Below are 13,406 nucleotides of genomic sequence, written 5' to 3' on the forward strand. Positions count from 1 at the left end.
AGCACTGACTAAATTACTTGCTAACTGTATGAAAACAACAGCCCTCACTTTAGAGAACATTCCCATCACTTGGCCTGGAAGCAGATTGCCTCCATTTTTACTAATGTGACTTGACAAATGCCTGAAGAACTTTGCTTTTATGAAGGCAAAAAACATCAAGTAATCAAAGTCATTTTTATAAATATTTATTGTAACTTTCGAAATCATAGTGGTCAAAAATATCCAGTTTCTGTAGAGTAAACGTTCCTATCAACTTGGAAAAGGCAATTCTAACATACACCAAAACAAAGTCAGTCCTTGTTAGTAATTTCCTGGATTGGAAGTTTGAGGTGCAGAGCCTGGCGCAAACGCTTCAGAGATTCTTCAGCCTGCAGTGGGAGAGAGAGAGTTCACCTTCTGCAGCCCTCCATTTCTCCCTCTTTCATACATACACTGTTCTTCCTTTCTCAGAAGACACTGGTCGTATTCAAGAAACCAGATTAACCATATGGAGGATGCTCAACTTTACAGGCCTACTCAGGCCATTCAGTTTCCAGAGAGCAGTGTGTGTGTTGTGTGCTACTACACCACCTTCCCACACCCTCCCCAACACACAATCCAAAGCATTACTTGAAATTATACTTAAAAAAATCATTCTCACAAGCTATTAAAAAAGCAACAAACTAGCCTGGGTATGTCCAGCCAGCAGCCTATAGGCCCAGCCCATCCTGCAGCTGCCCCCTCCCCACTGTGTTATTATGGTGGTGGCTCTGCCCAGCCCAGCCCCAGGGTTATGCACCCATCACTAAGCACCAACAATCTCAGTGTGTGCCATTGGCACTGCATGGGCTAAAACCAGGGCACGGGGAGGGTGCAGTGTAGTGCTGACTCAAAGGGATGGTGAATATGCTTACGCATTGTGATGCACTGGCTAAGTGCAGCTATTCTGTTAAAACAGCTGGAAATGTGATACATTTAATGATATATTTAAATATTGGGGGGGGGGGGGGGAAGAAAGCAGTGTAGGGCTCAAAACCTAATCTATGTGTTTGAAATTTAACTCACTCCTTTTGTGATGAACTACTGAAGTAGTCTACATGTCAAAGGCAAACACCGTATGGTTATTTGAGAAGCGCAAACTAGTTAATAAGCAATATTATTATTATTAATTATTATTATTATTATTAATAATATTATTATTATGCCATTCTGAATGTAAGTAACAAACCCTGAGGTCAGTTTTCCAATGGCTGAGAGTTTACTGAACAAGTCAACCCAGAGGAGACCACCTTATTTCAGGACTGTTTAAATACCTCTGCCAGTTCTTCTTTTAGCTTGTTATATTGTTCCACATTGAAATGCTGGGCTTTGGATTTCCGATAGAAGTAGTGGAGGACCTGCCTGTCTTTAGCAGCAGGGTAAATGTAGTCCTAGAGAAGAAAGAAAGGCACATATCTGAGGTTAGCAAGAAAAAGCAGTCCAGGTCAAAGCAAATCAGCCTGTTTCACAATTATTTACCTAGTCCCACAGGCACATACACACACAATCACAAACATATACACATGCTGTTAAGAGACTACACACACATGCATGCTCTTACTTGTCGAAAGGGCCCTTTTAGACACTATAAAAATGATTTCTAGCATGTGTCTAAAGTGATTTGCTATAATAATAAAGACACAGCTTGAACCTCATGACTGAAGCTACCTGAGTAAATGGACATGACTTCCCAAGGAGTCAGGGAAAGCTCAATTACTGTTTTTCAAAGACTTACTTGAAAGTCTCAAGCACTCATGCCAACACAGCTGTTCTAAAAAGACAAGCAGTAACCTGTATAAAGAGATTTACGTGTATCTGGATACATAAAGTACGAATACGTCTGCACTTCTTAAGAATCAGGGAGAAAGAATAAAATACACATTCAAAGCCAGTTGCTCATAAAAACAGAACTGTCTGCCCTCTTCACAAATGGAACCTGATATCTCATGAGGTCTATGGATCCACCAGTATTATGGAAGGGAGCAGTGGCCACTCTTCCACGTAACTGCTGATGACCTACAAAAATTTAAATACTATGACAGATTTCATTCATCACTTCTCATATCCTGGCTGATGGAGTTTTACAGGTAGCGGTTCTGCTTAGAAGCTGGTCTGTAATGCAGGTGTAACAGTACCTGGCCTGATAATGTAAGGCATTTTTATCCAATCCTATCAGAAATCATTCTCAACTCCCTCGATCTGATGGCAAGGATACTTAACAAATTACATTTTAATCAGAGTTCAAGCACTAGGATTTTCGGTTTCTGTACTCCTACTTTACAATACTCCAGACACTTAAAGGAGGGGGCAATCACCTGTTTAGTAAGAACAAAGTAGGCATAGAAAGCCATGGCACTCCCATAGGTGATGAAGTACGTGACCGGCTCCATGATGTCCCATGAATAGACCCACCATGTGAGCCATGCCAATGCTCCACCTTGTGTTGACATCAAAGCTAAACCAACCCATAGAAGCCTGGAGGTCTTTGCATCAGCACTGTCCATAATTCTGGCTTTCATCTAGGGTAAAGAAATAAACAGAGGAACTTGTTCAAACAAACATTAGCTGAGGAGCTCATCAGTTGCACTGTGTTTACTCCTGCTGGGCTGGATCCTTTCTCAACGCTCTCCTCTTACACACTTACCTGGTGAAGAAAGAAAAGAACAGAGATCCAAGGGCAACCAGACCTCCTGGCTACCGAGCACCAACAGATACCACTGTTAACTTTCCCATTTCACTGCTTGAGATTTACATCTGCTGGATTTCTATTAAACATTAATGGCAGGTGGTGTTAATACTGAGGCTGCTCCTCACACAGCAGATCTAAAACCAAGGAAAAGTTCACTCACCCCATCAAACTCTTGATTTCTTCCTTCAGGCTGAGTTACCTTAACCTGCCCCAGGTCAACATTTCTAACTTCCTCTCTTAGACTACTGCAACCATTAGTCCATACAATCTGCCTTGTTGACTTGGTGACACAGGAAACTGTAGCCTAAGCCACTGATGATTTTTAAGCACACAGTAGTTTTCTTTCTTTTATTTCTTTTCCCTGTAATAGGTATTCAGAACTCATACAGCAGCAGGTAATTAAGTGGGTGCTCAATCCCAAACCAGCCATGCTAAAGCTTGTTCCTGACAGCTTTCTGCAGATGTTGTGGCTTCTAACCAGGAAACGAGCACCGCAGGAGAGAAAAAGAACTGAACTGAAAGTTATTTGAACTGTATTTGCATTGACTTTCTTTGCATGACAAAGTAGATGCTGTATGCATCCACGATGATCTTTTTCTATCACAGGACTTAATCCTGATATGAGGAAATACTTTTGCACTGAAAGACAAAACAACAACAAAAAGCCTCCCTCCCTTCCAACCTGTTCAAGAGGCATCAGCTGTTCTTTCAGGTGGTCCAGTTTCTGTAGTAATTCTCTCTCTTTCTTGATCTGGTGATCTTCTAAATGCAGAGCCACAAACAGTCTGTGAACCAAGGATTTGATGTCTTCCATTTCAGTAGCACGCTCACTAGTCAGCCTATCTGAAGATAAAGTGTTTATCATTATAAAACATTTCAAGAATCTACCCTTCATCCTTTTCTCCCCTGATCTACAACCCCAGAAAGCAAGACCACCCAAAAGTACAAAACTAATGGAGAAATAGTTAATTAAATAACTTTTCTTCTTCAGAGAGGTTCCAATCGTCTGAGACTTCTCATGCCTTTCACTAGATTAAGCGAGACAGTCAGAGCTATTAAAGCACGGTTCTTACCTTTTACAGGAGTTGACACACTGTATGTTGTGTCGTTGATAACAAGTTTAAAGTCGTTCATCAGTAAGACCTCCATCAAGGTTGCATCAGAGACCTTGCTACCATCTGCAGAACAAGATTTAAGATCTAGACAGATCATTCTAATCATAAAGAATCTTAAATATTAGCTATCTTTATTAATGTTTAGAATAACACTTTGGAAATGTACTTTCAGTAAATCCTGTAACTAATGCTAAACATTAAAGAGGAACTCAGTGCAGAGAGTACACTTGAATGCTTTCTCTATCAGCATTATTTGGGTAATCCATTCAGTTTCATTAGGCTTTACTATTATTTTTACTACTATTTCACTATGCAGTCTCCAGTGCTTTTCTCCAGTGATTGGCTTAACTTGGAAATTGGCCTGATTTGGACAGACTTGCATTTTAAGGGAGAAATAGCATTAAAAGAGCTCAGTCTCATAGATCTGCCTCTATACAAGCTTAGCAGACTGACTGCCCCTCTGTGTTGCATACACTTCTCAAACTTAATTTCACCATGCTCTTCAGTATTAGCATCTCCATTTGCATTACTTGGATAAAGGACAATATGACTGAAAATCTTAACAATTCACACACACAATCACGACCTTGGAGCATGCACATGAATTTGAAAGTATTTTATTCCCCCAAGCATCTCTCACTCTGACAATAATTAAAGTTCATATAGTTGATCATAAAGAAAGAGACTGCAGGCATTTCTCAAAAGAGACTTCCTAAATCCCTGCTCATGAGAATGTTCCTATGAATCAAAAGGAATGTGTATCTAAGTAAGCCTTCAGAAAACCAGGCTTGGGGCTTATTTTTAAGAGTTTCAGTGGATATAAAATCAGGCCTGTGAATACAAAATTGGTTAGAAGTGTAATGATAGTGTCTCCACTACAAGCAGGCTTGTATTTTCTTATTATGATTATGACTGGAATTGACCAATTTGAAGTGGAGGGTAGAAGAAAAAAGTCCTGCATAAAAAAAGCCATAAATTGTGATGGAAAGACTTGAATTCTGGTTTCTCCATCTACACACCAGTTTGCATCTCCTCTTAAACCTACGATAAAGACTTTCTGGAAATTAAAACACCTTCAGAGACCTTACATTCAATTACAGATTTATGTATTTCCTTAAACAAGCTGTTATAATCAATAGGAACCGGTCTTGTCAGTAGCATTTTTCACATTTTTATTACAGTAAGTATGAACGGTACTTGCAATCACTCTGTCTCAATGCCAGTTCTGACTGAATTAAGATAGCTAGATAGACTGTCCAGTACGAGGCAGACCAGGAGCTACAGAGGCATTAGTCTAAAACACTCTAGAGAACCCTTTCCTACTCCTCCCCTATGAAAAAAACTTGCAGGAACATGACCCTACCAGTACCACAGAGAACAAGCCAACAACACCTATTCACAACGACTTAAAACCGCAGAAAAGGAAACAAGTGAAATTTGCTATCAGGAAAGCTGTTGTACAGTTTTCTTCTTGCTTTTATACTTCTTCCCTTCATTCCCTCTCTACCATTTTCTTTTGCAGAGGTCCCTTCCTGCCTGCTAAGAGGAAACATTGCTGGGACGTGAAGGTTCCAAGAGCCAGCAAGAAGCCACTCCACAGTAGCTGTTTGATCTGGGCTTTATTCCCTGCACATACAGAGGGTGTCTTTGCCTGCCTCTGCAAAGGGATGCGCAGTAGCAGGAAACAGAAGCTTTATTCTAGAGCAGAATTGATTGGACTACTCACCTCACGGAGATAGGCAAGTAAACCTGAAAGGATTTCAATTCAGAATTTGAAATGTTAAGGTGCCCATCCACCAGTTTCTTCCCTTTTCTCTTTGTATAAAGTAGTGTAATAGAACGTCAAACGTTATTTGCATGTAAACTGAGGTGACATTTATAAAATTACATTTAAGCAAAAAGTGTTTCAAAAAGAAGTGCCAGACAGGTTCTTTGTTCTGGATCTGATGCACTGCAGATTTATTGACCTGTTCAAACCTTTCATTAGCTGAAAAGTTGGAAAGTTTGGGAAGATGAGGTTGTTTTGTTTTAGAAAATTCCATGCAGGCTTTCAGAAAAGGTTTACTTTTCCTCCTATGCTTAAGCACAGATATTCAAAGGTGAACAAAGGACTGTTTTTTGTCTATAGGCATTTTGCAAGACTACATCTACTGAAAATTAAAGTGAGTCATCAAACAGAGCACTAACACTTTCAATTAAGGCTGTGTTTCACTTAATGGCTAAATGACACTGAAAAGTATCTGCATTAAATCATACCTTCATCATTTTTCATTAATAATACATGCTTAAATTCAACTCACAATACATGACCAAAAGTTTCTCTTTACAGTATCAGTTTCCTAATAAATTAATCATCTAAGCTGTTCTCTATCCTTACAATTGCCTGGCACTTGAGAATACAGAGTAGAGAACTGAGATGTTTTAAGCCAAACAGACAACATTTTTATTCCAAAGTTGGAGTTCTAAAGAGATGAGACTAGATGAAAAGAGCCCAGATTTCTTTACAGCTCGGAAACTGGTGTTCATCTACACTGAAAATGCTAGACCTTACAGGTTTCTCACAGTAATCATCTTGTGCTGCACAGAAGTCTACAAAAGTTTGCCCTGAAGCAGAATGAGTACACAGCTTACATGGAAGAATGAGGTTCAGCAGTCACTTCGCTCACAGATATTAATTCATGAGTTCTTTTGCAGAGATAGCAATACTGAGAAGGTTCTTGGTTAGCCTTATCAATCCCATGGAGGAACCATTTTTACTGTGAACTTCCATGTTAAGGGGAAGCTACTAGCATTGATCATTTGCCACAGTGCTATCTGAAAATATAGGAGAATCCTACAAAATTGTCTTTTCTAGAGATGCTTCTACTTTCGCTGTCCAGCAGACACAGTATTCAAAAAGAACAGCACAATACCAATCTCTCAGGAAAATCAACTCACACAATTTCTTGCATACAGGAAGCTCATGCATTGTGACCCACAAAGATCATGTCTTCATCACTCTAGAGAATATAAATACACTGCTTTACATGATAGTTCCCTGTTGTGCTACATGCATTCTCAAAGACAACCAAGGCAGCTTTGCCAGGAACTCTGGCTTCCTATCCTTCTAGAAGCATTAATCTGTTTCAAGGTCCTTTAGAAGTTCCTGCAGCTCCCCTTAATATCATCCTTGAAGAGAGGGAACATAACGAATGCATCTAGTTATGAACCGTTGGACCAACATTACCAGACTCCATATGTTCTTCTATGCTTTACTTGAACAAAAACAGATCTTTTTATAGGAATATATCTTCTATGTTTGGGTTTTTTGTTTGTTTGTTTTTTAAGGTGCATGTTGGGAGTGGGTGTGAGGAAACAGATGCTTTTTAGTTAAAGGATTGCACACCTACAACAAAACAACCATTTGCATTCACCAGAAATGACAGAAAGCCTCATTCAAGTATCTATTTTGTCGATTTCAGACAAGGGTGCTACAACCCAATTCTATGTTTGTGATCAAGTCCTTGTTGTAGCAGGGCAGGACTCACAAGACTGTTCAGAACTTTGTTTAAAAAGCCACAAAACTTTGCGAAACACAAACCAGCCTGTCTTAAAATCACCTGAATGATTAGGACAGTGGAATAACCAACACGCTACAAGAAAAAAGACCAAATCAATGCTAATACGTTTTCCTTTCAACCCAAAGCTGATTAATGAAACCTCTCCAGAATTTTAGAAAGCTGCCCTTTATCACTGCATGCTTTTTCTATTTGCTTAGCTCCCAATATGTTTTCCAGATGAATTCATATTTGCATTAAGGCAAGCATTCTTCCAGCTTCAGAGAACACAGAACAACTGGCAGACATCACATTCCAGAACCAGACTGGCTGCCTTTCAGAATGAACAGAGAGGACAAGGAAGGAAAGAGATGAAGAAAACCAGAAGAGAGACATTTATTCAAAAACAGCATTACAAAGAGAAGCTGTTTGAAAGAGATAACAGGGGAATCTACTGGAAAATTTACAACAGTATGTCCAAATCTGCACTTTACGTCAGCTCAAGAGGACACAGATACTGAACGTGAAACACCAATAAACGTCAGAAGCATTAATCTCAACAGTAACAAAGCAAAATCTGATGCAGGTTTTAAATCATGCTTCAGAGGGGAATTACAGATGGTTTGAACAGGAATTAATTCATTCTGAAGACAGACAGAAATGTAAGATACCTGTTGCAAAGACTTCTGCTCTCACAATTCCTTTATCTTCTCTCTGTACATCTTGCAGAAATGCTCCCACTGTGGCTACCACTGGTTTAACAGCAAACTGGCAGCGTTCTCTTCTTGTAGGCAATGTCAGAGTTATTATGGGGAGACCATGCTTGTAATTAATAGTTACTTCTGGAAAAAGAACAACAACAAAAAAATTGAGAGTCGAAAAGCCGTATTGTAAGTTGCAGCTTAAATTAAAGCTGTTTTTTAAAGCACAGGATAAATAAAGATCACCTCATGGTACATATCTTTAATGAACACAGTGCTATATCTTCTGGGACGTGCTGCCTAATGGCAGCCTAAAGCTCCTCACAGGTAGTGGATGGGCAGTGCTGAGCTCTGCTCTCTGGTGACAGTGACAGGGCCTGAGGGAACAGCATGGAGCTTTGTCAGGGGAAGGTTAAGGATGCCCAGGGCAGTGGTCATGGCACCAGGCTGCCAAGAGTTCAAGAAGCATCTGGACAGTGCTCCCAGGCACAGGGTTTGACTTTTGGGTGGTTATGTGTGGAGGCAGAACTGGACTCAACGATCACTGTGGGTCTCTTCCAACTCAGGGTATTTCATGCTTCTGTTTCTATGCATGTGACACACAAATGAACTTGGTCTCGCAGCAGAAGCTGCATCACCCAGCTGAGTTAGGTGCTGGCCAGCCTGCTCTCAGCTGACAGCAAGATGCCTCCTGCTCACAGAGAAGCTGGCTGACAACAGCAGGCAGCCTTACCGTCAGAGGGCACCAGCGTGCTGTAGGAGGCTCCTTCCCGGCGTGCCCAGGTCCCATTGTGCCTCCAGATTTTCACCTGCAGCACCAGCTATGGAGATCTATTTCTGTATCATATGACAGGCAAGAGGTGCTTCTGAAAAAGCCCCTTCCTTACCAACTCTTATCAAAAAGGAAGAACCATCTTTCTGGAAAGCATAAATGCTGTCAAAGGTATAAGGGACCTATAATTAAACTTTTTGTACAGCAAGTTTAAATAACTCAGAGAAAAAAGGGAAGGAAAGAAAGAGGAAAAAATAAAGCAGTGTTCCTGAAGTGCTTCATGCAACTCCCTCCACAATGTGGTGCCTGAAGGCACAGGAGCTCTGCAACACACGGCCTGTAACAAGCCCCAGAAGTAAATGCATTGCTTCACTGCAGTCTCACTGCTGAATCGCAAACAGAATGTACCCAGTTGTACCAAATAAAACAAGAGCCAGTGCAGCCTGATGGCACTATTTGCTTCATCACACGCTGCTAACCACAATTTAAGCACTGGCATTCAGGGCATTAAAAAACAACACTAACAAGGCAGCTTGGCAAAGCTTTCCAGACACAAAGCATCTCCTCTCCAACAGCTGCTGGCACACTGGGGAGAGGTGACCACGACTGGTTGTTTTCCAGAAAAAGTTTGGATATAACACAGCACAGCATCCTGAAGGCCTCATTTTGGAACCTGCAAGCCAAAGCCCTGTGAGAAAGCAGGGAAGGCAAGATGCAAAGGAAGGAGGCCTCCACCCTCACCTGCCTGTCATCCTCATGGGATTTATTATCCTGTAAAGAATCTCAGGCTCTACTATTTGAACAGAAACATCTCAGGATGAACATAGAATTTATCTATAAGAAATAAATCTATCATGTACTGTGTGATTCAAAGGCACCGACTCCACCCTGGGCTTCTGCCTGAAACAAGCAGTGCTCAAGATTTAAAGATAAAAATAAATCAGATTGGGAACGTCCAACACTGAGAAATTTGTACATTATAAACTTAAGGCACCAGAGGCTGTCAGAAACCTACACAAACAGCAAAACACCTAAACATGACAACATGATTAAATACACAAGTGGGAGCAGTCCCAGAAAGACAGAAAGCCGACAACACACACTGTGACTTGCTCATGCCTTCACCTGAGCAAAAGGCTTTCCCTGTAACAGAGCACATTTGTACACACCTACCAGACCCCACCTACAGGAGGTAATTACACACACACACACACACACTTATACTGCAAGAAACAACATTCAAAATGTGATGTTTTTCACAGAAGATCCTGAAACGCACAGAACTGCCCATGTGTGATCTTAACAGCCTCCCTTACAACTGTAAATATCTGTTTCTTGTTTGTTCTAATAGATAGTAAAAATAAAAACACAGTGCAATATAGTATAAGTGAGTTCCCAGTGACAAGCTCTTCCTATGCAAGAATAACTGGGAAGTGTGAGGGGCTGAGTGACCTTCTCTGCACACGTCCAGGTTTGAACCTCATGTTTCAGTGAAGCCATTAAGCCACGACTTTGTCCCCTAGAGCAAAACCATCCCTTCTCAAGCAGTCTGGCGCTGCTGCTGCCCTGCCACTGGCACAGAATTGAAGGCAGCTACCACCATACCTGAAAAGGAAGGCTTAAACAGGGCATGGAAAGACCAGAATAGCAATATCAGCATCATGTTTTAAAATAAATAAATAAACCCTAAGGAAAACAAAAACACAGCGCCTACCTACATAGGATTTTCTGGCAGCATCTGTTCTAGGTGTTGCCTGATTGCTGCTGCAAACTGAAGCTCAAATTTACGTGCAATCAGTTTGATACAAAAGCTGGCACCATCTTTTTGTTTTCCAGCAAAGATAGCATGTTTTCCAGCAAAGATAACGTGCTGCTCCCACAGCAGCCCACTCAGCTGCACTCCCTGGTGCAGGACTTGCTGTGCCCTTGTGGTCCCGGCAGCACCTCAACAAAGCTCATCTGTCCTTCTAGTGTCACACAACGTCAGTAAAGATAAACTCAGGAGCAGCCTTTACAAAAAAATATAATGCTGCAGTCTCCCATATCTTTACTTCCTCCCCTATAAGGTAACAGTAAGAAACTGAAATAGAAAAACACACTGTAATGCAATATGCCACTAAGCATCAGCTTTCTGCCCTTATTTTAAATACGCCACAGTAAGACACGGTAACTAAAAGGCATCTTGCAGCAAGCTTTCCAACAGGCACACTGCAGAAAACCATTGACATGTTCCATTTTTAAACTGGTATGATTTTTGGTTGGGTTTGCTTGGTTGTTTTTTTGTGTTGTTTTGCATTGTTTTTTGCCTTGAATCTGCAATAAACACAGCCAGTCCTCTGCATATGGATGACATCCACTTCAGTCTGATTCTCTAAGAGAAGCAAACTGAGCAATCAACTAATTACAGAATAATACGCTGCAGTGAGAGTCAGCTATCCCCAGACATTTCAGGAAGGCTGAAAACCAAGGGAAACAAAGAAACATCCAGTGTTTCCTCTTATTATTTTAGCAAACCTTCCTTTCCTTCCCTTTCTACCAAGGAAGGAGATCCAGAAGTCTTTTTGCATCCAAGGTATCAGAAATCTTCCATCTTCATCCAGGTTCAGTCATGTCTAACAGTTCAAAAGGCGTTGTCCTTCCCAATCTACCTCCTCTTCGGAATGAAGAAAGGATACAACACCTAGAACTGAGCTTGCAAACCCAAGAGAGCTAAGATTTGGAGAGATAGAGGGATTACAGCATGGAGAATGTGCTTGTGTTTTATCAAAAGCAAAAGCAAGCCTACCCTGAGAGCTGTGCCATCTGCTCTCTAACAACACGCAGTGAAAAGAACGGTCTGTCAGCACAGACGGGACTTTTCATTTCTCCAACTAAACACATCTTGTTCTCGTGCTGCATTTTCTTGATAGAAATCCCAGCCCAGGAAATGCTGCAGTATTTAACTTTAAGGATAACAAGAGAGATTTTGTTTTAAAAATATACACTTACAATATATCCCATTAGATAAGAAAATGGACTAGCTGAATCTTTTCCTACAAAGGTCCAAGAAAGTGCACATCTTAATGCGTACAGCTGCTTTCATATCTCTCAAAAACATGTTTCTATTCATCTCCAGGGGAAATAGTAATTCTTCAAATTGCCAGTCAGGAAAAATCTTGTTTATAGTGCACAGATAACGGAAGATAAATAACAGGGGATGCAAAGTCAGATTAATACACTTGCAGCTTTACCACAGTTTTAGCCAAGTTCTGTTTTATTCTTAAAGCACTTCTCATATTGAAAGCATTGGGCATGTTGCAGCATGTGGGAAAGAAAGGCATTATGCAGAAAACATAACTGCTCGTCAACACTCCTCTACTTAGAATATGACTAGCCATACCCATGCCCCAAACCATAAAAAGCAGGGGTATCTTAATAAACCTAAAAGAGGCACTTCACTACATGTACGAGTATTGTTTTCTGAGGCTTTTCTTTACTTTAATGATGCCTTAAGGCAGTTGAAGCTTGACTGAGCAAAAGTAAAGTGCTTGGGAAATCAGACTGACGCCAGGCTTAAAATTAGAACCTGGCAGAGGTAAGAAGGTCAGTGAGAACCACCAGCAGCAGAGGAGCTCCCAGGAACGGCTCACACCTGACTTTCATGAAGTTTGCTTGCAGGTAATGCACTGCCAATCAGCTCTGCCAAGCATGCCATGGGAGAGAAATAGCTGCTGAGCTCTCCAGCAAGTGTTCATCTCATCTCCACTGCAGACATGACCAGTTCCTGCCTACACAGTAGGTACTTAGCTTTATGTCCACATCTGCCTTGGCCCCAGCACAATTCAGCACAAATTCAGGGGCAAGTAGCTGAATGCTGCACTACTGAAAGTTTCTCCTTTTTACCTGCAGCAACATTTGTCCATATAATTACTGAAACACAACAGAATATAAAAAGATGTCTTTATTATAAAATCCATACCTCTGTTCCTTCATTTCTTGCTAAAGGTTTGATGTAGAATTTGCCCAAGCATTTCACAAACAGTGTTTTGCACGGGCAACTGCAAACATATACTTTTCCAAAGGGAGAACAGTTTTCTTTGGATTAGTTGATGAAAAATGGGTTGGAATGGACAGATAAGTTCAGTCTGATCTCAATATACTTTTTAACCAATGAAATCAATGGCGTAATAAGGCAAGTAAGCAGAAGACTAATTGCTTTCCTTCCAATTGGTTCTGATGGGCAACATGAAAAAGGCAGACACTGTTAAGAACATCCACAGCCAGAGAACTTAAAAACATTATTTTATAGAAACTGCAACAGGTTTCATCAAAACACCAGCTGCAGTATGTAGAGCTACCCAGCCCACCCACCTGTCTTCACTCTGTACCATAAGGCTGCTCGTCTATTTAACTTTTCTATTGAGCACGCAATGAGAATGTAAAAACTGAACACTTCCAGTAGAGCTTTTCAAAGGCTTTTTCTAAAGCTTGTTATCATAAATGAAGCAATTAAGCCCAGTGCAGGAAGATGAAAGCCCCCATGTGCCCTGAGCGGTCTGGCACCTGTGCTGAGATGTGCCCGCTAGGCCTCCCCCA

The 13,406-nt window shown here is 41.0% G+C and overlaps 1 protein-coding gene across 1 annotated transcript in view; it reads right to left on the reverse strand.

Moving 5' to 3' along the window:
* Nucleotides 1-163: 163 nt before the first annotated feature.
* The window catches only part of MCUB (mitochondrial calcium uniporter dominant negative subunit beta), a 37,392-nt gene continuing 24,149 nt past the window's right edge, over nucleotides 164-13,406 (reverse strand). The window contains exons 4-10 of the mRNA XM_032444434.1: nucleotides 8,793-8,868; nucleotides 8,030-8,200; nucleotides 3,781-3,885; nucleotides 3,390-3,550; nucleotides 2,334-2,537; nucleotides 1,293-1,409; nucleotides 164-368 (exon numbers count right to left, since the gene is read on the reverse strand). Of these exons, the coding sequence (XP_032300325.1) occupies nucleotides 291-368; nucleotides 1,293-1,409; nucleotides 2,334-2,537; nucleotides 3,390-3,550; nucleotides 3,781-3,885; nucleotides 8,030-8,200; nucleotides 8,793-8,868 (912 nt within the window). The 3' untranslated portion in view covers nucleotides 164-290. The remainder of the gene's footprint in view (nucleotides 369-1,292; nucleotides 1,410-2,333; nucleotides 2,538-3,389; nucleotides 3,551-3,780; nucleotides 3,886-8,029; nucleotides 8,201-8,792; nucleotides 8,869-13,406) is intronic.

This window comes from Coturnix japonica, chromosome 4 (genome assembly GCF_001577835.2).
Source record: "Coturnix japonica isolate 7356 chromosome 4, Coturnix japonica 2.1, whole genome shotgun sequence".
In the NCBI taxonomy this organism is placed as follows: Eukaryota; Metazoa; Chordata; class Aves; order Galliformes; family Phasianidae; genus Coturnix; species Coturnix japonica.